The following is a 25,785-nucleotide window of genomic DNA, read 5'->3' on the forward strand; positions in this document are numbered from 1 at the left end:
TTCTGTTACCTGCACAAATTCATTTTATGCTGAAAATCCAAAAATATTGAAGAAAAGTTTATCTTTTTCATTTGGACAAAAGCGCAATCTTACTAATTGAACTACATAATGGACAGGAATACAATGACACAGAACAGCAGAAATTATGTTTGTAAATTCAGTAAAGTAATTGTAGTTTCCAACATAGGCATGTTTGTAGTACTATGCCACACAAAACCAATATATTGCAAGAATGCTTGGAATCACCAATTTCTTTCTTTCTTTCTTTCTTTGTACCTGTGAAGACCATTTCCACTCAAGACAGCAATGCTGTAATAATGGCAGTCTGATCACACCAGTCACATTGTCACAGTGTTCAATAATTTTTTGGAATGAGAAGATGACACTGTTTAGCAGAGAAATTATGAAGATGGAAAACAGTGGAGTTATGGTACAAAATATGTAGACTACTCATTCTTAAAAATAGAATTGAAAACATACATTTTCTTATTGTAACATTTATTTACCACAGATTAAAGCCAAAATTACAATCTGCCCATAAGATTCAGTCCTGTAAGTAATTAAAAGGAAAAAGAAATATGAAAGATAAAAAAGAAAAGGCCAATTAAATGACTAAAATGAGAATCATTATTTCAGATTTTATATAAAATATGCCAATACAGAGCCTGGTTCAGAATCTCAGATTAACAAAATACATACAGGATGATGTTCTTCTGAGCATTTAGTTAATTTCATATTCCACTATGGTTCGTTAAGTGCATTCTGACTGTCCATACTTCCATTAGTAAATGAAACTTTCAAACTTTTGCTTACTGGCATAGTTCATTGCGGAAATAACTGACAATATTTAGGAAAACCACTGCCATGATTCATTTTGGTCAATAGAAGTTTTCCATCCACTACAGGATCAAACCAACCACTGCAGTATCAAACAGTGGGATCACACAACAGATGGATCACAAAGAGGTCACATTGAAAAATGTTGTATGGTCAGCCTCATTGTCTACAGGTTAACTGCTTATTGTTTGGGAAATAAGTAGCTGACAGGTATGGTTACACTCAGTTATCAGAACAGAGAATTTTATTTTCTGTGATGTGTTTGTAAATAATTTGCCACTAAAAAGGGACACCCCAAAGTTAGTTGTTTGCATGTACATAAATTCACAATGAAGTGCTATGACAAATACATGTTTTTCCTCCAGATACCAAAAACACATTATATTACTGAGCAGGCTGACCCTCCCCCTTCCCCTTTACTAGCGGTAACATCTGGTAAAGTTGAAAATATGTTGACACATAGGTGTTAATCAGCTCTTCAGTCAGAGAAAACCTATTACCATAAAATTGTGGGACAGAATTGCTGCCATATTTACCTTCAAGAGAATTGTTAGTCCTGCTGACATACACCTATAAAAGCATATACATTATCCAAGCTTTTGGAACTAATAGTTCCTTCCTCAGGAGAATTACAGAAGGTTAAAAAGGTCACTCAAATTCTGACATGAGGGGGATCCTGCTGTTGTGAGGAGAAGGGAAGACAAAAGTATCTCTCTCTCTCTCTCTCTCTCTCTCTCTCTCTCTCTCTCTCTCTCCCCATCTGGAGGCCAGCAATTCAGTCTCATACTTTTCTTGTCTTCTTGAGAGAATTTTCATTTTGAAACAAAACCTAATACCATTCTCTCTTTCATTCATTCATCTTGTTATATGGAGAACCTACAGGACTGTGGACAGTGTCATAATACATAAATTACAGAAGAAAAGTTGATTTTAAGAACTGCATTTATGATTAATTGCCATCAAACTGTTATACACTACTTATGCTCAACAGCCTAAATGTTTCATAGGAAAATTAGAAAGAAACCCACAACTTTTTAGATTCTACTTCCTTAGTTTTAGTAATCGGTTGCTGTTTATCTGCTATTGGTGGCTGCTTATTACTTCTATGGCTACACTGATATTTACTGGGTATAGCTGTTCCCCACAAACAGTAAGAACAGCGATCTGCTTGTAATGAACATCGAACAGCTATTCAAAGTCTTAAATTCCACATTCTAAATCATTACATAATTTGTAGGAGAGCATAATACAAAATAGTTTTACTTTCCTTTTGAATTTATGGGGATTTCCAATTTATTACGTTATGAGTGATGAGAGCATTTTATGAGCTTTACATTAAACACAGTGCATCATGTGAAACCTACACAATGAGGCCAGGTCTACATGAAAGTTGTTTTCAAGTCCAGTGTTAAGGCTGTGGAAATCACAGATAATCTGAAACTGCTTTTTTTACATCCCAAAAAGAGCTATGAAGGAGCAAATGTACTAGGAAATTAGTATAATAATTCCAAAATATCTGTAGAGGTCCCAGTACAATGTTGGGTTACCTTCTCTACAAAGTATTCTTACTGTTAATATTTGCTGAGTCAAAACCTTTGCTTATATTAGCTGCACTGTTCCAGAAGATAATTGCATGTGGTGACAGGTACTGAAAATATGCAAAATAATCTGATGTTCAAGTCAACACAATGAGATAAACTTCAAGTGCAAAAATGACAAATTGGCTTTCTTATTAATTAATCCCCCCCCCCTCTCTTTTTCTTTGTTCCAGCTTCCCCTACCACTTTCAGACAGGTGCTCACAGCCTCCACCCCTCCTCTTCCACAATTCTCCCTCTCAGGCAGGCAGACAGTCAGTAATCAATACTGGCAGTTTCCCCCACCACCACACTTGAAACAGGGCAGGGCAATGGCTGCCTCACAACAGTGCATCTACAGATGTGTGTCATGTCAGTCTCTGAATAACTGTGTATGTGAACAGCAAAGTACATTGACTGCCAAGTTTGCTTTGTGGAGCAGTTAACACTTAATTAGCTACACTCTGTTACTGTGTAAACTTCCTTATTCCCCTCGTCTAAGTGTGTGGTAGGGTTTTGAAAGTGGGAGAGCAGAGAAGTGTAAGTGGTTTGCAAGAGATGAGAAGAATTCACTAAATTTTCAGCAAAGTTTTGTCATGCACACCCTGTTATGGTTTTCAACAAATAACACATGATACAATTGAAAAGAAGTGATACTACTGTGTTTTTATGATAGGGACTGTACTTGATTAAAAATAAATGGACTGAGAAGAAAAGTGAGGAGTAGGTGGGAGGGAATACAACACTGCTCAACTTAAAAGAGTTCCCACTACATCGCCACCCTGACACAACAAATATGTGACAGCACATCATAGGTACTGCCCAGAGTAGAATTTAACAACAGTAATGTCATACATCTTTATGAAGTCAACTACCAGAATTACGTAAGTATGTTTCCTATATTCTGAATCCTTTTGCTATCTTCATCATATAACTGGAGGCTATCTGCACACATCAATCTTTACACTTAATATTCAATTTTATTTCAAATTATTTATGATTATTATTATTATTATTTTCTATTATTCCCATTTAAAGAGAGCGTTTGAACTTGAATTCCTTTATGATGATTGTTTATGTTTTTTCTGTTATTATTATTATTATTATTATTATTATTATTATTATTACTGTTTCTTTATTTTGGCTAGCTGCAGACAATGTTGCTTCAACCATCTCTTTCCTTAAGGTTTAACTAGCACTCTGTATTCTCGTATTTGTTTTTTGTGAGTCTCCTTTTTATTCATTATACTAAAGATCAAAGAAGACACTGAAATTAATGTCATACACAAAATATTTGTTTTTATTTATAATTACAGAGTGTTTCCTTAAATGGAATACCTTGTCAGTGCCCACATAAACTGTTCACAATTGCTTTTGTCCCTTGGCACTTAGAAGGCAAGGTAGAGTCAGTAATTCAGTTACTGAAAGAAAGAATCATTAAAATTCTAACACACAAGTCGAAATTATTAGAAAAACGTATCTAAGAATCAGTTTTTTTCATGTGGAATTCAGGCAACTATGTATGATGAAAACAGCAAAAGTTGACTGTCCTAAAGTACATTGACAGTTTAAAAAACACCATTTGTTCAGCAGCATAGACATCATACAATCATTATGGAGAGAATAAAACAAATATGTTTCACAAGAAATGTACAAAACTTTAAATCAACAGAAATACACAGACTGGTATCTTCCTGAAAGATCACACTGTTGCAATAGATTTGTTAGTAACAGTGAATAATTATGAAAACTGTTGCCAACAATGTGGCACAGTAGATCACACAAACCATACAAGTTACTATAGTCATACTTAAGTTAGCAAGATCTCTTTTAACTTCATACTTAATAACGACTATAGCAGGAGAGTTCTAGCAGAATGCTTCTATTTTTTGGTGAGTGATCTCCTTTACTCTTAAAATACTTGATAATGAGTAGTTGTACGAAGGGGAAAAATCTCTTGATCAATGGCACTAGATTTGGTTAACAACTTTCAATTACGTGAACCTCTACCTGACCTGACAACACAAAATTTTCTTAACTGTTGTCATGTGCATTGAGGAAAACAATGACAAATTGAGAACAATGATGTGACAAAAGCAACTAACAGTCAGCCAGCTGTTTTCATGTTAGGTTTATCCTTCCTTTTCATGCTGTGTACCTGGCTTCATTTTAAAATCTGTAGTTATAAATAAATTTTTGACGAAAAATGAGCTACCAGCTAGGAGCTACCAGAATAATTAGATTTTATCATAGTGGATTTTCTTCATCCAAATATCACATCTCTAATTCCACATATAGATTAACTGATAATTGGAAGTTTTGGGAAAAATCTTGTACTGACGGACACTTTTTCCTTCTGTTTTAAAATGTGTAAGATTGCCAATATTAACTTACAATTTTTCTTGAAGCAATAATTCAATACTGTCATAGTCATTAGGTTAATTGCAAAGGCATGATTATAAAGGATATCAAAGCCACATTTGCTGAGTTTCAACAGAAAATTTCTGAATGACATAAATAGTTAAACAATATTTCAGATATTGCTCATAATTTTAATTTTTATGGTATCGAATTACTGGACACTTATGACCAAGAAATGTATTCTTACTTGCTATATGAAATTTTTCATGGACAATTAGGAACAAGGGTAACACAAAATTCAAGAAAAGATAAGGATGAAGTATAGAAAAAGTTATGACTGCTTAAAACAAAAGTATTTTGGGAACAGAAAGGGGAAGTCCAAAATGTGGCTATTACATGGGACCCAAACAAATCACAGATTATCTGAATAACATATCTGTTTAATGAAAGGCAAAAAGGAGGCAGAAGCAACAATCTCAACTCATTTTTAACAGGCTTGCCTATCATGAAATGGTCCAAACCTCTTGGTGAAGACTGACAGTTACAACTGTTTTCATGAACAGTTTTATGATAATCTTTGTAGACACACAATAAACAATATTCAGTGTATCTGCAGGACAATTTAAATGAGTTTTATTTGTATTTCTTTACACATATTATAATTAATGGGTTGAATACACACAAAAAGGATCATTAAGACTCAATGTGCCATAGACGACGATGTCATTAGAGATGGAGCATAAGCTTGGATTGAGGAGGAATGGGAAAAGAAATTGTGTGTGTTCTTTTCAAAGTAACCATCCCAGAATTTGCCTCAGGCATTTTAGTGACTGGATAACATACATCTGAATGCTTGAAGATCTGAACTGCCACCCTCCTGAATGTGAGTACACTGTCTTAACATCTCACCACATTGCTCACTGGGTGATATGCCTGAACAAATTTATCAGTTTTCAGTTAAATAATACAGGGAACTGCACCTTGGATATTGATGGTTGAAGTTAATAGCTGGAACCTTATAATAGATAGTCATTGTTCACCAGGCTACAAGTGTGCCTGTAACTACTGGCATTACGCAATAACGTAACAGTTGCTACATCGTGATATACTCTGTAAGTGTACATCCCAGATATCATACAAAATTAAGTCACAATAAGAAAAATAAAAGTCTCAGTTAAATACATGAGTACAACAGGTAAAATTGAACATAATTTGTGGTATTAGAAAATAACGTTTTGGTGAAAAGTCTCATGAAAAATCTCTAACATACATACTATCAAGTCTAACAAAGTTCAGTTTTCACAAATAACTATTCTACGTATATTGTGTTAGAATCACCTGCTGCATCTGATTCAATTTGTCTCAAAACACAGCATGTGATCAGTTCTTGCAAATAGCAATGTATACAGGGTGTTACAAAAAGGTACAGACAAACTTTCAGGAAACATTCCTCACACACAAAGAAAGAAAATATGTTATGTGGACATGTGTCCGGAAACGCTTACTTTCCATGTTAGAGCTCATTTTATTACTTCTCTTCAAATCACATTAATCATGGAATGGAAACACACAGCAACAGAACGTACCAGTGTGACTTCAAACACTTTGTTACAGGAAATGTTCAAAATGTCCTCCGTTAGCGAGGATACATGCATCCACCCTCCGTCGCATGGAATCCCTGATGTGCTGATGCAGCCCTGGAGAATGGCGTATTGTATCACAGCTGTCCACAATACGAGCACGAAGAGTCTCTACATTTGGTACCAGGGTTGCGTAGACAAGAGCTTTCAAATGCCCCCATAAATGAAAGTCAAGAGGGTTGAGGTCAGGAGAGCGTGGAGGCCATGGAATTGGTCCGCCTCTACCAATCCATCGGTCACCGAATCTGTTGTTGAGATGTGTACGAACACTTTGACTGAAATGTGCAGGAGCTCCATCGTGCATGAACCACATGTTGTGTCATACTTGTAAAGACACATGTTCTAGCAGCACAGGTAGAGTATCCTGTATGAAATCATGATAACGTGCTCCATTGAGCGTAGGTGGGAGAACATGGGGCCCAATCAAGACATCACCAACAATGCCTGCCCAAACGTTCACAGAAAATCGTGTTGATGACGTGATTGCACAATTGCGTGCGGATTCTCGTCAGCCCACACATGTTGATTGTGAAAATTTACAATTTGATCACGTAGGAATGAAGCCTCATTCATAAAGAGAACATTTGCACTGAAACGAGGATTGACACATTGCTGGATGAACCATTCGCAGGAGGAGGCCAATCAGCTGCTGATAGTGCCTGCACACGCTGTACATGGTACGGAAACAACTGATTCTCCCGTAGCACTCTCCATACAGTGACGTGGTCAATGTTACCTTGCACAGCAGCAACTTCTCTGACGCTGACATTAGGGTTATCGTCAACTGCACGAAGAATTGCCTCGTCCATTGCAGGTGTCCTCGTCATTCTAGGTCTTCCCCAGTCGCGAGTCATAGGCTGGAATGTTCCGTGCTCCCTAAGACGCCGATCAATTGCTTCGAACGTCTTCCTGTCGGGACACCTTCGTTCTGGAAATCTGTCTCGATACAAACGTACCGCGCCACGGCTATTGCCCCGTGCTAATTCATACATCAAATGGGCATTTGTAAACAATTCACTGACTGCAAAACCATGTTGTTGATGAACACTAACCTGTTAATGCTACATACTGATGTGCTTGATGCTAGTACTGTAGAGCAATGAGTCGCATGTCAACACAAGCACCGAAGTCAACATAACCTTCCTTCAATTGGGCCAACTGGCAGTGAATCGAGGAAGTACAGTACATACTGACGAAGCTAAAATGAACTCTAACATGGAAATTAAGTGTTTCCGGACACATGTCCACATAACATCTTTTCTTTATTTGTGTGTGAGGAATGTTTCCTGAAAGTTTGGCCGTACCTTTTTGTAACACCCTGTATGAGAAAGCATGATGTTTGAAGGATTCATGGGGAGGAATTTCAAAAACAAAGCATACATGATGATAATTCAACAATGAGATTTTCAGATGATGAATTCACTGCTCTTGAAATCGGCACCAGTGACTACCAAAATTTCCAATATCTGATACAAGCAATAACTAACTTGAACACATCATAGGTCGGTTCCAAACACAAGTGACTTCCAGTGTGGCACAATTATTGGGGCATAATTGATTTTTTTTTAATCCTGTGAACAGTTTATAGCATTGATGTGGCAAGTGATTAGAGCGATAAGAGAGATATATGGATTCATGTAACTAATGAGGAAGTACAGATTAGAAATGGGAAGACAAAAAATTTGTGGCACAACTTGACCTATAGAAGGGATCAGCTGATAGGACACATTCTGAGACATCAAGGGATCACAAATTTAGAATTTGAGGGAAGTGTGCATGATAAAAATCATACAGAGAGATCAAGACATGAATACAGTAAGCAGATTCAGAAATATGTAGGTTGCCGTAGTTATTTGGAGATGAAGAGGCTTGCACGAGATACAGTAGCACGGAGAGCTGCATCAAACCAGTTTATGGACCGAAGACCACAACAACATGACAACATGGATTCAGCAGTCAGCTAAGTGCATGGTTCACTGAATAGGTAACAGAAAGCCTCACAGTCTCACAACTGAAACAAAGGATACATACTTCTTGAACATAGGTGACACTGACCACTCAACAAGAACCACTTTTTAGCACAACAGTATCCTACAAATGAAGAATTTACACCAGCAAGGTACTGCCGCAAAACATGCTGTGTCTGACAGCACTGTTCAGAATGATTCCACGTAAAATAACTTCTATGTTTCTCATTCACTATGGCAGCTATCATTATTAATCAATGACCGAAACCTTCCTCCCAATGAAACATCATCGTAAATGGAGACGGACGAATGCCAAATGGTAACAATATGTTATTCACTTCAAATTGTGAAATCATCAAGGTCCAATGTAGTGATATTTAACCTGTGCACTGTAGCGCCCTCGTGTGCCATGACTGACGACCTGGGGTGCCATCGATTTGCTTCATAGTTCGTGGCATAGAAGACAGTCGATGAAAATTTCATTTCTGGTGTCCACCTGTGTGGCATCGGAGGAATTCCATTTTAGATGCTGATCAGCCAATGTAAGCAGTCATAACATAGAAGCTGAAGTATTGCGTGTTATACTTAGCACCTAAACACAAGTACAGAAAATACAATGGTAGCTATTTAGATTTTGGTTTTGCATGCACTGCTGTGAACAATGAAGGGCATCCTCAGTGTGTTTTGTGTTTGGAAATTACTTTCTGTTGAATGTATGCTACCTAGCAAATTAAAGCATCATTCAGAAAATGTTCATAAGAATGACATGGTCAAACCAAGAGAATATTTTTCTAGAAAACTGAGTCAAATGAAAGAACAAGAATCATCATTTTCTAAGCAGATAAGAATATCGATTAAAGCACATCTAGTGTTCTACAAAGTAGCTTAGCGGGTAGCAAAATGTAAGAAAGTCTATTTGATTGAAGAAGAACTAATTCTACAGTGTGCTACTGAGAAAGTGTCCATTATGCTTGGAGAGTCCATGGCAAAACAGCTTTTGTCCATTCCTTTGTCTGGCACTACAATTTATCATCAAATTCAAGATTCAGGAGGGGCTATTCATGAACAAGTTATAGAAAAAATTAGAGGCTGGAATTTTGGTATGCAGCTTGATGAGGCCACTGACAGCAATAGAGATACTCAATTTGCTAGGTGCATTTTAAGGTGATTTTTAAGACAACTTACTTTTTTTTTTTTTTTTTTTTTTTTTTTTTTTTTTTTTTACAGATATAAATACAGGTATGACAGAGAAAGATTCATGACAGAAAACCAAATTAACTGAGCTCTCTGTGTTGATGTGTGTACTAATAATGTGTGGTCCATGTTGGTTAGGGGGGGGGGGGAGGTGGGGAGGGGGGGGGGTTTAGAGTGGTCTACAAGCAATTATTTGCAATTTGCAACCAGCTCCCAATATTATGAGAACCCATTACACCATCCATAAAGAAACACTTACTTCGCAACACATGAGTGCTGACCTGAATCAAATACAGTACTGAAAACTGTCATAAATGTGGTGAACTTTATTATAACTTGTCCACAGAAAGCTTGATTTTTTGGACAATTAGTCACAGTATGGGCAATGAACATACAGCTCTCTTCTTTTATAGCAGCATTCATTGGCTTTCCAGGGGAAATGTATTATCATGCATTTTTTAACTTAGTCAAGATGTTTGTTCTTGCCTGGCAGAAGAAAATCATATCAGCACTAAGGGTTTTTTAGACACTGAATCAACTAAAATTTGGATACTTATGTGGTATATTTGAGCAGTTAGACTAACTGAAAAAGTCTCTGGAAATGAAACTCATTTCATTCGGGTTATTGACACAATTTCAGTCTTCAAAAAGAAGCTGGTTGTTTGAGAAAGAAGAGTGAACGATGGAGGAGAAATGAAATAGGTTTCAGTGAGTTCAAAATTCCTTCACAGTACTGCAGAAGAGTAACAGTTGGTAGAACTTTCACAGATTCTTCACTAGAAATGAAGATTTCACAAGTGACATTGCAAACATTTTGATATTCAGTACGAAAAGAGTTTCCAAGCTTGAGTACGAAAGTATTGAAGGTATGAATTCCTCTTGCAACCTCCTATCTTTGTTAGAGTGGATTTTTGGGAGTTACAGTCATTAAAACTAAGTACAGATCAAAACTTTGTGTGGAGAAGGAAATGAAGATAGCTGTATCTCATTTGATGCTAAGATTTGACAAGTTGGGGAAGAAGAAGCAAGCTCAAGCATTGTACTGAGACGAGTAGTATTTTATTCACAACATTTTTTATTAATTTTTCCAGTTTTTACACAGTAACCTATAGGGGAACCATGGAAACAACATAACTGGTCAGGGGAACCACAAACTCAAAAAGGTAGAAAAACCATGGGTACAATGTAATGGAAAATGAAAACTACGGATATCCATTAGGCAGTGCCATGATGCAGTGAGATGGTATCTATAACCCACCACGACACACACTGCTGCACCTCTCACTGTGTGATACATACAGCAGTAAATTGCTTACTCCAAAGCAGTCCTAGTACAACACTGACATTTGACAATGACCAAACCTCATTTTCCAGACTGTTCACAACACCTACGGACCATTCTCTAGCATTCACACTGACTAGTTAAATTCCCAAATGAATAATTGCGCTGTTTGCTTGTCACTTAAACATGAACCTGTACAGAGTCAACAAGATAATTCTCTCCACCAAAAGCAGATTCTTTCTTGGTAATGTCTTGCAATGAGAAAACTCTTTGGCAAAGTCTTTACCAGTAACTAACCACTCCATCAGTGCAATAGTGAAAATAAATTTAAAATAATTGACAAGTTTAATAACTACAACTGTATGATTCCATTATTTGGGAGTTGGAGTGCTGGACTAGCACACAATTTGAATCTATTAAAGGACTTGTATATATAAAATTCCCATTTCTAAACAACCTAAAATTTTCATGGCTTATTTCACACAAATGAGGGAAGCAAATGTGAATAAATTACTTTTTTCTTTAACTTTCTTCTTTCAATTTTCAGTTGGTGCACAAGCATAAACAAAATGCAATACTGAATGAGTTGTAGACTGTTGAGTAAGTCCTTCCTCCACGTACTCCCCTAATGCACTCTATTCCTGCAAGTGTTATGGTGCAACAAAAGTAGAAACATACCTGATACCACTAAGTCCACTTCAGCTTGTGAAATATGCACTGTTATGAACTTTCACCAATGCTATAGAAAACTCACTGTCAGTTGATTTGTGTATACTGTACTTCATATGCAACAGTTAAGTGCAAGAACGATGCCATAAATCCATAATGAAGACTGTCATGGAAGAAAGACCAACTGCAATTTTGCTCACTTAGTCAGCTTGGACATAAGAAAAAAAGGAAGAACGGGTAGGAGGGTAGAGAATTTTAGAATTCCACAGCCAACAAGTAGCTCCTCCGGTGATTAAAAATCAATCACATTGTTATGGAGACCCTAGGACCAAGCAGTATGCATGACAAGTGTGTCCCAAAGATGGATTCAAATCTGCAACAGAGTAAATAAATACAGATTTAAAATTTTGTTTGTGCTCTCAGTATCAAATACTGACTTCTTGAAAAAAAAATCATGAGAGTGGAAGGAATGTGGAGCCACTTCAGCAGTAAGAACACAAAACAGCAGTCAAAATAGCAAACTGGCATTAAATTGCACCTTGTTTGGCTCCTATATGGCCCGGGAATGTTCTGGTAGCCTTCTCAGCTCCTCAAATAAGCTTAATTACACATACACACACTGAAATTTTGTAACTTCATGTAAGATGTAGTCCTCTACGATAATCTTAAGACACACAAAGCAGCATCAACATGCAGCTAATCCATTGGCTCACATGAAACATGTCTAATCACCTCATCTATAATTGAGACATAGCAGTCAGAAACTTCCATCCAAATATTGTTGTGATGAAGAGGAAAGTATTTCACAGAAATTGTGCAGTTGTAAGAAAGTGTGACACAGTAAAAGACATCCACCATGAACATGAGAAAATATAATTTCACTCTGTAGTTCACTGTTGAAAAAATAAATAAGTTTTCTCAACAATTTTGTACTAACTTGTCAGCCAATCACACACTGAAAGACACACATCAGTAATAGAAATAATAATAGCCATAGTCCATTTGATATTGTGCACTACATAACTACAGTAACAATAAAATAAATGAAATTATGTATCTATGGGAGTGTTCACAACTGTTCTAGCAGCTGGCACATCTAGATCAGTTCATAATAGGAAACACTGATATGCATAATACAAAGAAATGCAGTATTAGTATAATGTACCTCATAAATAAAAGTGAACACTGTATTAAATAACTGTAAATGCCACAAACATAGCTGCCCCAATTTTTTTTGTGTAAAATGCAATTTAGGTAAGCCTTTAGGCATGAACTGTATTCAGGTCATCATAGAAATCGAAATGATTCAAAACTGGAACAAATGGAAACAACTTCAGAATTTAAAATGAGACAGTGGTAAATAAATAGTGGCACTGAAGAGAATTCTCAAAACTAAGCAATTTTTTACCCATAATATTTTGGTATATTGCTCTGATTCACCGTACATGCAAAAACTCAACCTAGTACTAACAAACTGTCAAATTCCTAAGGTAAGAAACATAACGTTTTCAGCATGATGATAGTGCTTAAATACATCCATTTAATTTTTTACAGTGAAAATTAATTTTTAGCTACCCTGATTTAATAAATAAATACACTTTTTGTCATTTCAGCAGTTGAAAGTTACCAACTTTAAAACTTTTGTTTAAAAAAAGATTAGAAACAAACACATTTACTTCTTAATCAATGGATTATCCTAGTAATTTATCCTTAGTAACTAGGTGTACTTACAACAACAACAACAACAACCATAATAATAATAATAATAATAATAATAATAATAACATAATTTTGATCAAATGCTGTGGAGACAGAATCCAGCCTTAACTCTACTTGATTGATTTTTGGAGACACATCAGTGACAGTGTGTCAGTAATATTCTAAAAGGGGAGATTAAATGAAAGATTGTATTTAATTCACTGTTTACTTTTATTTATGAGGTACATTATACTAATACTGCATTTCTTTGAATTATGCATGTCAGTGTTTCCTATTATGAACTGATCTAGATACTGGTTACTGATGGCTGCAGAAAGACTTTAGTGTACCCAAAGTTCATGAAAACAAAGCACAATTGTAATTCGGATGAGGCAGAAAACATTTTTCACATATTTCACAGTAAATCAAATGGGTGAATGTGCTCTCTCCTAATGTTTTTTAAACAAAAAGTAGTTTCTAAATGAGTTATCAATACCCACTGCGAAAATAGCAAATGATTAGCTTACTTAAAATTGAAATTGGAAGGAACAGTTACTTCTTCGCTAGAAAACAGGGTAATTTTAATCACATCCATAATATTACAAAGAGGCCATTTCTTTCTTTTGAAACCATTCCATTTGTCACTGTCAGCAAGATTTTTTGATGATACAGAATCAGTTCCACTAACTGACACAAATTTTATATCATCTGTCCACTTGATTTTATCCCGTTTAACTTTCTTCCAGCTTTCAGCAGATACCAGGGAATGTGAGATTCAACATTCAATCTGTCATTAATGGCTGCTCTAAACCCATTTCTCTAAAAAATCTCAGATATAACATTTTCAATAAAAGAGCTGGTGTGTTAAATATAAATTGTAATCAAATTTTTGTCAATTTGCACAATATAATACTGATTGTGTGTTCATTCCATAGACATAAAATTAACTAAAGAATAAAATGTAACTTTAGAATGGACTATTCCTTGCACTAGGATATATATATTTACCAAAATATGATGGAGACATAAAAGAACATGTCTGTTAATGTGTCCACTGTCATACATACCAGGTGTCTCCCCTAAGAGTCGCCAGGCTTTTTTTCTCTGCTGTTTTGGCAGACACTTGCAATTTCATTTTTACAATGTACTGCTGGAGTCAGCCCAAACAAATATTGCTCATTGCACGAATGTGATGCCTAGTGTCAACAAAAAGTCTTATCTTTCTTTCCCGTTACAAACAAAATTATTTTTAAAAGTTGAATTTTATGCGAGCATTTGATTGAGCAGTGCCAAATTAGTCTAGCGTGATATTTGGTTGGTTGGTTGGTTTGGGGAAGGAGACCAGACAGCGAGGTCATCGGTCTCATCGGATTAGGGAAGGACGGGGAGGGAAGTCAGCCGTGCCCTTTGAAAGGAACCATCCCGGTATTTGCCTGGAGCGATTTAGGGAAATCACGGAAAACCTAAATCAGGATGACCGGACGCGGGATTGAACCGTCGTCCTCCCGAATGCGAGTCCAGTGTCTCACCACTGCGCCACCTCGCTCGGTAGCGTGATATTTTTTCATCATTGTGTATTAAGAGTGACAATAAACTAAAAAGAATAACCAGTGCTCCAGCAGTGACAGCACTGCTCTGGCCCGTGCTGCCTGCTCAGTCACTGTCGGATTACTGGTTATCCTTCCTGGTTTACTCTCTGATAACACATTTTGATGAAACAAGTATCACACTAGAGTAATCTGGGTATGTAAAATTCCACTTTAAAAATAATTTTGTATGTAATGGGAAACAAACTATTACTTTTCATTGAAACTGGGCTTCACAATGAAGATACGATAACTGGTGTTTGTTTGGGCTGATTCCAGCTACACATTGCAAACATTAAATTGTGGATATCTGCTGAAATACCAGCAAAAACTTGCCTGATGACTCTTAGGAAAGACACTCTCACTGTGTGTGTGTGTGTGTGTGTGTGTGTGGTTTATTTGTCCTTATAAGGTTTTTCCGATTTGTCCTTATTCTATACACCAAGGAAAACTAACAACGTTTGCGTACTTGTTTGTCTCAATAGGATGTCATGAGATGCACCTGTGGCTGCACTGGACGACCAGCACAACGCTGCTTCTCTCGCTATCGCAGCACACTGCAAATGGCGAGTGTTGCAGCAGCTGTTGTGACCTATTGTTTTGCTCTGGGTTCTTTTGCGGTGGCCAAACTTCGTGCAGCTGATGCTCGGTTTTCTCTAACTTATCTGAATGTAACAATAGATGAACCAAAACTACAAGTAAGTAAAGAAATGTTACTACTCAACATGACATTCACAATCTTTAAATGCTGATACAGAGTTTTCTGCTAATTCACACAGTCGACACTATAAAATACCATGCTGTGAATATTCCAATAGTTTTCTCCCCTTTGTGGGCAAGGTACATAAGAAAGTAAAGATGATTTAATTAGGAAAAAAGAGCCCATAGAGTAATTGCAATCAGTCAGTCTGATGGATACTGTAATAATGTCTTTCTTGTTAAAGAGTATTCTGGCACAATATCATTGTGTTACAGTTTCCAAACCACCAGAAGGCAACAGTATTGTCAACTTCTGTCTCTCAATGCACAGTAATTTGTTACCAAAAGAAGAGCAATACAAAAATTGAGATCAACATTTAGATGTCTCCTGTTCATCATAGCTCCATTGAGGAAGCTGAACAGTAATCATTTGACTCTGCATATTGGGCAGTTTACTGGCAACTAATGAGTCAGTGCAGTTCAGTTTGACATCAACACAATCTAAATATCACCAGAATACAAATCATAACAGAGTGAACAAAGAACACAATTTCGGTGTTGTTTCTCATATTGATGTACAAGATATACGAGATAGCTGAAATACCCTCAAATGAAATAATTCCAATTCCAGTGAAGGCAGGTGCCGGCAGGCGTGAATATTATCTAACCATCATTTAATAAATCATGGTAAGAAAACAATGATACAAATTAGCTACAGAAGAATGGAAAACCTATAGAAGCCAACTTCAGAGACTTTTAATTTCAGTTCTGGAGAAATGTAGGAATAGAGACTTTTAATTTCAGTTCTGGAGAAATGTAGGAATACGAGACAATACTGCTCCAAAAACTTATCTTAGAAGGTAAACTGAAAAAAAAGCAAATCTGCATTTATAGTTTTTGTGGATTCTGGTAAGGCTTTCAACACTCTTTGAAATTCTGAAGGTAGGTGAGGTAAAACATAGGTTACATAAAGTTATCTACATCTTGTATGGAAAGCAGAGTAGAGACATTAGAGTCAAAGGACATGAAAGGAAATTAGTAGTTGAGATGGGAGTGAGGCAGGGCTACATGAGTAAAACAAGGGTAATGGAATGTAATAGAAGAAAATCAGGTGACACTGATAGAATTGGATTAGGAAATGAGACACTGAAACTAGTCTATGAGTTTTGATATCTGGGTAGCACAATAACTTATGACAGTTGAATTAAAGTGTGTATAAAATGCAGACTGGCATTTCTGAGAAAGATGAATCTGTTGACTTTAGTATAAAGATTTTTCTGATAATATTTGCATGGGATGTACATAAGTGAAATGTGGATGATAAATAGTTCAGACAAGAACAGAACTGAAGCTTTTGAAAAGGTGTGCTGTAGGAGAATGCTGAAGCTCGAATAACAAATGAGGAGGTACTGAAATGAAGTGGGGAAAAAGAAATTTATTGCATAGCTCAACTAAACAAAGGGACTGATTGATAGCACACATTCTGAGTCATCAGGAAGTTATCACTTTGGTAATAAAGGGAAGATTTGTGGGTAAAAATTGAAGATGGAAACCAAGGCTTCAATAACCTAACCAGGTTCAAGCAGATGTAGGTTGCAGTAGCTATCCAGAGATAATGAGCCTTGCACATGATACACTACCGTGGAGGGCTGCACCAAACTGTTCTTCTGACTAAAGAAGTCATCATCATCATCATCATCATCATCAAAAACAACAACAGATGACTTCCTCTGTAACTGCAACTACAACATACGTCGAGGCCTTCAGATATGACACACAAATAATGTACATGTTTAATACCTTAGTGGCAGACTGCATACAACATAGTGACATTAATAGCATCATCAGGAGACTGCAGAATAAGCTTGAATGAAGAATAAGTAATTTTATTTAGATAAACAGTAGGACAATGAAAAAATGGTTCAAATGGCTCTGAGCACTATGGGATTTAACTTCTCAGGTCATCAGCTCCCTAGAACTCAGAACTACTTAAACCTAACTAACCTAAGGACATCACACACATCCTTGCTCGAGGCAGGATTCGAACCTGCAGCCGTAGCAGTCGCATGGTTCCAGACTGTAGTGCCTAGAACCGCACGGCCACACCAGGGCAATGAACAAATTATGACAGACAAGGCACTGTTGGCAATCCAGTTTCATTTCTCTGGGAAACATATCACCTGTTGTAACTACCATAATACTATACTGAGAAAAATAGGCAGCTTATATAGATGAAATGTTATGGAATCATATAAACAACTGTTAGGTGGAAGCCTTCAAATGCATTACAACAAGTTGTTTAACATTAAATGACTATATATAATCTTCACTTCATTTATGTTCTACTCTTTATGCCCCACACTTTAAGTTTTGGTTTTGTGCAGCCTATGCACGTGTGATTATGGCTGATTAGTGGACAAATACATATTTTTAGAAAGATTTTGGTCAGAATCACTCACAACAAGTCTAGTCAATGTTGTAAATGTTGGTTTTGATTTTATGTGGAAACATTTCACCAGTATAACACACTTTCCACTACAGGACACAAATGCAGTTTGGGAAACAGAAAATTACAACTATAATTATGACCCAGGGTATTTGGAAGAAATATATGAGATGAGACGTGAACATGTATGGGAAGTATGTGTCGACAAAGGATTGAACACCAGAGGACAGCCAAATGCCTGGGAATTTTTCATTGACAAGGATCACCATCTGGTCTGGTGTAGTATCTTCAAGGCTGCTAGTTCAACATGGATGTATCATTTCAATATATTAGGTGGGTACAGGAAAGTATAAGTCACATCCATTATTTTGACTGAAAACTAAATGACTTGGTGAGAAATTTAGCATGTAGTTGTACCACTAACTGCTCTAATTCAAAATTATAGGTACTTACTTTATCTTCATGTAATTTTTTTCATTTTTGTCATTAAGAGAGAGCGACTGGGGGGTGGGGGGGCAGGTGAGGGAGGGGGGGCGGGACCAGAGAGGGGACACACAGGATTTTCTGCCCCCCTCTATTGTAGTGGTCCGAGCCACCATGTAATCTTTAGGTTGTACTCAAGTTTTCATAGGCCAGCCTATAACCCAAGAGTTTGTTAACACTTTACTTACAGACTGTAAACACGAATGGCTTTAGATCTCCAAACATCTGTCCATAGGTCTTTTTGGTCAGTTGAGGGATCAGTACAACATGATTTTGTTATTTTTTGAAATAGCTGTTACATGATCTACACATGGCTGAATAATCTGGGAATCAAAGAGGACGAATGATCTGGGAATCAAAGAGGCTGACATGGCTAGTGTTTTTACTGATCTACTTTCACTTAAACAGGAACTGTTTTTGCAAAAGGACAAACTCAGCTCTATTTGGCTTCAGATACCATGTTCAACCAATCTTACAGACACCGTCAGTATAATTTTTATTCACTGGCATGCAGAGTTCTCTGTATAACTAATAGCTGATATGTATGAAATATCTATAGCATATTTAGAATACAGCACTCACAATGCCTTGTCATGACAAACAACTTACGTATAATACTGATCTCAGCACAGGCATTGTATTACTTCTGCTGACAACAATGTTTTAAATGCGATGCTCTTTATGACAGTATCTAATGTGGATTGTAGAAACTTGAGTTTAGCTTTGATGTAAGAACATTGATGGTTTTAGTGACAAAATGGTACAATAGTGGAACCATCGAATCATCCCAAGAGCTGATCCCTTTTACAAGCAAAAAAATTAAAGATGTTTTATTTTATCATCTTATTTTGTCTTTCATTGAATACCTACAAGATAAATAAATTCCCTGGAAATGTAAATTGTAATTACTTTTAAAGGTAGTTTTTGAGTCAGAGGCAGAAATTTGCAGTACTATTATTTGAAATAACAGGAACATAAATAACAATATGAAAAATGCTCTCTAAAATGTTGTAAGTATGTATACAACACTAAAGAAACATTCCTTTTTTTATCTAGCTGGCTACAACGAGAGATTTCTAAGGCGAACACGCAAAACACCAATGAGCCTTGCACGTGCTCGCTTTCCACGACCATCTGTTCAGCAATTGCAGGAGACACTTCCACACGCACTTTCATTCCTGATTGTCAGAGAGCCATATGAACGCTTGCTTTCTGCTTATCGTAACAAGATAGAGGGGGCAAAGAATCCTTACTACCGAAAACTTTCAAAACATATTGCTCAGCACTATCGGTACAAGCAAGATCCGATGACTGATGTGCCAGAAAGTGTAAGGTGAGTAGCAGCATAAAGTTATTCTTACAAAATAATAACTAACAACAAAATGCATACAACAGCCTCCTAGTGCAATACATAACACATTAAAAAAGACGTTTAGTCCACTAAATTGCTTGTCTTCGATGCACTGTTTAAAAATAAATAAGTAAATAAATAAAAATATTCAGAAAATAAAGATCAAAAGCAACAAAGAACTCCTGCTAGGTGATTAATTGACGAAACATACTAGAAAATTTGTATTTAGTGGAGATGGTAAACAGAAATATAAATGTGGAAACTCAGAAATTTGAAACATTTTGATTACAGGTCAGGTCCCACATTTCCAGAATTTGTTGATTACATCATCAACAGTAAAAAGTTTGATGAACATTGGGCACCTTATCATTCATTCTGTACTCCATGCCATGTAAACTTTACAGTTATTGCAAAAATGGAAACACTAGATCGAGATGAGGAGTATATCATCCATAAGGCTGGTCTACAAAGACTGCTGTTACCTTCCCACTTCCGTTATAAGCCAAGAACTGCAATCAACAAGGCAAGGTATGTACATCCATTGTTCACTAAATCATTGCATAAAATCTGCAGTGGAACATTTTAACAGGGAATTTTCTATTTCATTTGTTACTTTTCACATTTAATAGAAAAATTTATTAAATAGGTCTTACAAACATTATTTTACATGACACATTATTATTTCTGATTGAATCAGTGAGATACAAACATCACTTGAATGTAAGCTGAACCTTTGTGCTGTACCTTCAAGAGGAAAAGCTATTCTTCTAATATTTTTAAAAACATTTCATTTGGAGAACATACATGGATGGGAGTGATGCTAGTTCCCCCTCCATCATCCCATCTTTCTCTTGGTAGCAGCACAATGTGGAAACAAGAGGCACCTTCACTTACTATGCAAAATATTATCATCTCATTTCTTAACTACATCAGAAAGCTGAAATTTTGAAAAAACACTAGACACAAAAACTAACCAAGTGCAAGTAGGACTCACACACTGACAGTTACGTACAAACTTAATTATGTATCATATAGTCCATTCATCGAGGTCTCAACAATTTTTGCCTGTTATCAATATTGATAATGCCACGATATTAGTGCCAGGAATTCCAAGACTGTATCAAAATATCTACAGTAGTTCCTCACTCTAGCCCGGACATAACTTCAGTTTATATATGTAGAGAGAGAAGATTTTATATAATATCTTTTATTTAATTACTGAAACATGACTACAACTAACATTTTATGTTTGCATGCAGTGATGTCTATCTATTGTGCTTTTGACAGACGATGAGTGCGATGTATGTTCAAATTGCAAAAGATAGTTTTTACTTGATACAATTACAATTTAAAAAGTTTCAGAGTCTTTACTTTACATGTACTGTGAAACCTTGCTTCTTGCCGAATTTCATGTTTCTAAGTTAACAGGAAGTACCCTATAGGTTTTGATGAGTGTTTTCAAGTATCAAAATATGTTACATAAATGGTCATAACTTTTGACTGAAGTGACTTAGAAGCTTACAATTTTTACACCGCCAAGGGACGATAGACATTAGTATGTGTCATAAATTTGAACTAGTTATGAATCCTCATTCCTGAGGAAAAGCGTTGTTAACAGGCAGGCAGGCAAGCAGACAGACAGACATACAGAGGGACAACAAAGTGATCCTATAAGGGTTCCCTTTTTACAGACTGAGGCATGGAACCTAGAAACAAGTGTATGTGGATTCCAAAACATTTTGATAAAGAAGGCAAAGCATTTTTAAGATAACTGTAACTTATAATGAGGCCATGATACAGCACTACATCCTGGAGAACAAATTGGAGTTGAAACGTACAAGAAAAGACGCCAAAATCATCGCTAGAATTTGCTTATTATCAGAGCAAGTTCTCAGAATTGTCTTTGACATTTAAAAGATGTGTTGGTGATTTTTTTCCAAGACAGAGGGATGACGAATGCAGTGTGCTACTGATAACTGCTTACTGGTATGAGAAATACTTACTGCAGCAAGTAACACTAACAACTTATTCTCGTTTCTTGATAATTGTCTCCACATAAATCTTTGGTCCCAAAAAAACCACAAACTTGGGTGAAATTAATTGGATACCTTGCATACCACCTTGGCTTACTCCCATGTGACTAACCGAAGTTTGGACGCCTTAAGGGAGTATGAAAGGGAAATAAGTTAATGATTCAGTAGTAGAGCAATACAGCAGTAATTGAATATTAAAGTGTTCTCTACAGAAGTATCTCCAGTGGAGACATTATACGAAAATAAATTATGTGAACAGCCCTTATGCTTTAGAGGTATTAGTTAGGAAGAGTATCACACAAATTTTTCATACTTTACGCCAACATGCATTCGTTTTCTGAATTTCAGGACTACCATATATATTTAGGGCTGTGACACACACTCTAATACCACCTTTCCACACAATGGGCATAGTATTTTCACAAAACAAACTGACCAAGATCTGGTAGAGGAGACTGTCTGCCTGCATAGCATAAATAGTATTCAACTGCAGAGCAGCATTAGTTTATGCATCACTAAAGAAAAAAAGTTTGGTACTGTTCGGAATGAAGATGTTACAGGAAGTACTCTTAATATCATTTTAACAATTTTTAGATTCTCTCTCTCACACTCATGATATTCACGAAACACCTGGTTAACTCACAAGAAATTAAAATGGAGACACTAAGTATGTGAAGGAAAAAGGCAGCAGAGTTCTTTAGGAGAAGAGTCTTTCAGGAATCCAGTTACAAGTTAAACAGCTTTATAATGTACTTTTTCTCAGAACAAATGTAAATAAAAATTGTTCCATATACTTGAGGTAACAAATTGCTGTGCTGGTAAAGAAGATAATACCAACTAAACTAAATTCTTTAGCATTAATGGCATTCCAAATAAAGTAAATCATATTTCTTTCTTGCAGGGATGGGAAAGCTACAGCTGCACTAGTGGAAAAATACTACTCACAACTGACAAAAAAACAAATGGAGAAGTTACACAAAATCTATGGTACTGATTTTGAAATGTTTGATTACAATGCAACGAAGTACTTCACTTTTACGCAATCTGAACTATAGTTATGTGTCTATTGCATTACATCAAATCATGGAATTAATAAGAAGAGATACTTTGCTTCTTGCTTTCTAAATTATTAATCATTTACAGGAAATTAGGTAAATATTACTGTTACAGATGCTATTCACAATATTTGTACACTATACACCCCAAATCAAAAGTGAATAACCATGTTATTAATATTTGTGCCTGTTATACTATAAAAATTATTGAAAAGTTGAAAGTCGTCATTAATGTTTTCAGTGTAATATATGAACAAATTCAGTATGTTACAATATATTTATGAACACTGGAAGAGCAGAGTCAGTTTGTCAATAAGATGACTGCACCACATTAATGATTACTTCAGCTTTAATTTGTCTTTGTGTCTTTTGTAAAATAGTTGAGTCACATGGAGAGCAAATACTTGGATTAACCATTCCAATCCTTTTGGACCAAATCACAGCAGTTACGATTGCAATAAAAATAAAATGATGATGAGATAGATAAAAATAACAACACTACATTTTTGCATGATAAAAGAAGTAAAATAGTTTTCAGAACTGGTTATTGTGAGTGTAACACCTTCTAAGACAGCCCACCACTTAATTCTTACAGTATGACTGAAACTTTTTCAGCTGAACAATGTTCAGAAATTTATGTTCATATTACAAAACAATTAAAACTAGTGAAGTGTGGCAACATTAAAATGTCCAAAATGTAAATGAAGAGGTCTACAGTATGGCATTTTGAGAGATTCATCCATGATTAGAAAGGAAGATAATATCGGTCCCTTACTCCCGTTGAATTAGTTGTATACAGTACAAACCATTTTGAAGTTTGTTAAGTGCTTAATGGTTTAAGCATATGCAGTACTTCAATTCCTTTGATACTGCACCACATTAATAATTACTTCTGCTTTCAGTGATAATTGTTGTTTGCAAGCACTATGCAGTCCTTGCAAGTTTGACCGACAATTTTCATGGGTTATTATAGATAAAATATTCCCTACATTTAAAAAAAAACATAATAATAGTAGTGAGTAACAAAAAATTTTGGATTATTTTGCTCCCTCCAGCCATCAGTTATTTACACTATGCTAGCCACCTTGCAGTATGTGGAGGAGGCGAGGTTACTTCAGGTATCATTGTCATTTCCCTTTCATTCTCTTCCCTTTGCAAATAGTGGGTGGGAAGAAAGACAGTTAAGCGTATAAGACAGATAAGCATGTACGAGCTTGAATTTCTCTTGTTGCCTTTTACATTCTTCAGACAATATTATACATTTCAGCTTATAGTACACTAAAGAAATGTAAAATATTTATGATAATATGAATATCATCATCTAAGTAACAGTGCTTGTTCCTGAATATTCATTTCGTGTAGCTACAGAAAAAAGACAGGCAAATTTAAAACACAGTTATGGAAACAGTGCAGGAGTTTATCCAATGACTTTACCCAATATCTTCTACTACATGTGCATTTTTCCTTTATTGTTTTGTTCTGTATGCTTTCTTCATAGCGCAAAAAGTGTAATTGTGTAGACAGTGCATGACATTTTTGATATAACACTGATACAAAGTAATGGAATTTTGCTTCCAATCTGACACTGTTACACTGTAGTTATTTGAAAGGGGCTTACTAAGACATACATTTAACAATAAAATTTTGTTGGCAGTGAAAACCACTCCTCTATATTGTTTATCTTAAACTAATTTCTAAGTTTTCAACTTCCTCACTAATACTACCTAAGTATATTGTGCCATGGAAAAAATACGTATTGTACCTGATGTTTTCCAACAGTTAAACCATTACATTCAGCTAAAATAGAGATAGTAGCATATTTTTATCTCAAACTGGTAATTCCCACTATAATGCAAGATGATAATGCACTTAGATTCACTGTCTCCGATAACCTTGGATACTGGTGATGATAGATATGTTAGTCTGTGGTGCACATCAGTTCAACATCTCATTAGTTGATATGTGACATACACATTCTTTACATTGGAACAGACATGCACAAAAGAATAATATATGATGACTGTTCCTCAAAATGTACACACAATGCAGCAACATTCTGAAAACTATATTACTTCCAGTTAGAGAAAAATCTTGTCCATCTATTGTAAAAGCATTTGAAAGCCACAACTATATACAAGAACTGCATAAAAATGTAACACAAACTGTCACTGTTTAGCAATGATATTATCTAGTATTCTAACAAAAATAATTCAATAAGTATTTTAGAAAAAAACTTTGATATTTTGGTGTACCAAAACTTTGTTTAAAAACATTTCTACATTTTATATCTGAATGTACTAAAAGCTCAAATGGAGGCAATAAAATTGTTTTAATCACTGAAAAATCTACTTTATGGTAGTGAAAAAATTAACAAACTTCAATAACTTGAAATGTTCCCAAACTTTTTGCTATAGGATGATAAGCACAAACACAGGGGAAAAAAGAAATATATGGAAACTCAAGTTTATATTCTATTTGTATTGTATGGTGTTTGGTGGTAGGCAGCAATAAGGTTAATTCAAGTAAAGATCATATGAACCACATGGTAAAAATGTTTGGTACAGTATAAATGTATCCATTACAATTCATTTAATTGTGTACATGAGAACTGATCATCACTCACCAAACAGAAGAGATGCTATGCTACCAAGTAAATAACTACATCACTTTCTGGATTTTCAATTGATCTGTGGAAGTTCAGTAGTGAACATGAATGATAGTGTTGATTATATATGAATGTCAGCACTATGGGGTTCAGGGTGTTTAGAAATGAGATGACCATGTTACTTAACAAAATAACAAAACTCCTTCCTGATGTGACTTTTGGGGAAACAAACATGAATGAATAGATGGCCAAGGCAGCAACAAGATTCAGAGGAAAAATGCACAAAGTGTGACTGGCTAGGCT

At 35.8% G+C, this 25,785-nt stretch overlaps 2 protein-coding genes across 5 annotated transcripts in view; one reads left to right on the forward strand and one right to left on the reverse strand.

Annotated features, from left to right (window-relative positions):
* The window catches only part of LOC126202895 (calcium uptake protein 1 homolog, mitochondrial), a 236,704-nt gene that overhangs the window by 26,284 nt on the left and 184,635 nt on the right, over positions 1-25,785 (reverse strand). The gene's annotated exons all lie outside the window — the stretch shown is intronic.
* Positions 2,742-25,072, forward strand: LOC126202897 (carbohydrate sulfotransferase 11-like). Its single transcript, XM_049936973.1, has 6 exons — positions 2,742-3,297; positions 15,296-15,508; positions 18,051-18,288; positions 19,495-19,771; positions 20,081-20,317; positions 22,724-25,072. Exons 2-6 carry the CDS (start codon positions 15,302-15,304, stop codon positions 22,875-22,877), a joined length of 1,113 nt encoding a protein of 370 aa, XP_049792930.1. The 5' UTR covers positions 2,742-3,297; positions 15,296-15,301; the 3' UTR covers positions 22,878-25,072.

The sequence above is a fragment of the Schistocerca nitens genome, chromosome 9, assembly GCF_023898315.1.
Source record: "Schistocerca nitens isolate TAMUIC-IGC-003100 chromosome 9, iqSchNite1.1, whole genome shotgun sequence".
NCBI lineage: Eukaryota > Metazoa > Arthropoda > Insecta > Orthoptera > Acrididae > Schistocerca > Schistocerca nitens.

Bases quoted from the DNA above. Each gene is read 5' to 3' on its own strand.
- LOC126202897 (XM_049936973.1), top strand. From the start codon at position 15,302: ATGAGATGCACCTGTGGCTGCACTGGACGACCAGCACAACGCTGCTTC. The intron at 18,289-19,494 runs GTGGGTACAGGA...TTTTTTATCTAG, and splicing joins GTATCATTTCAATATATTAG to CTGGCTACAACGAGAGATTT. The intron at 19,772-20,080 runs GTGAGTAGCAGC...TTTTGATTACAG, and splicing joins GATGTGCCAGAAAGTGTAAG to GTCAGGTCCCACATTTCCAG.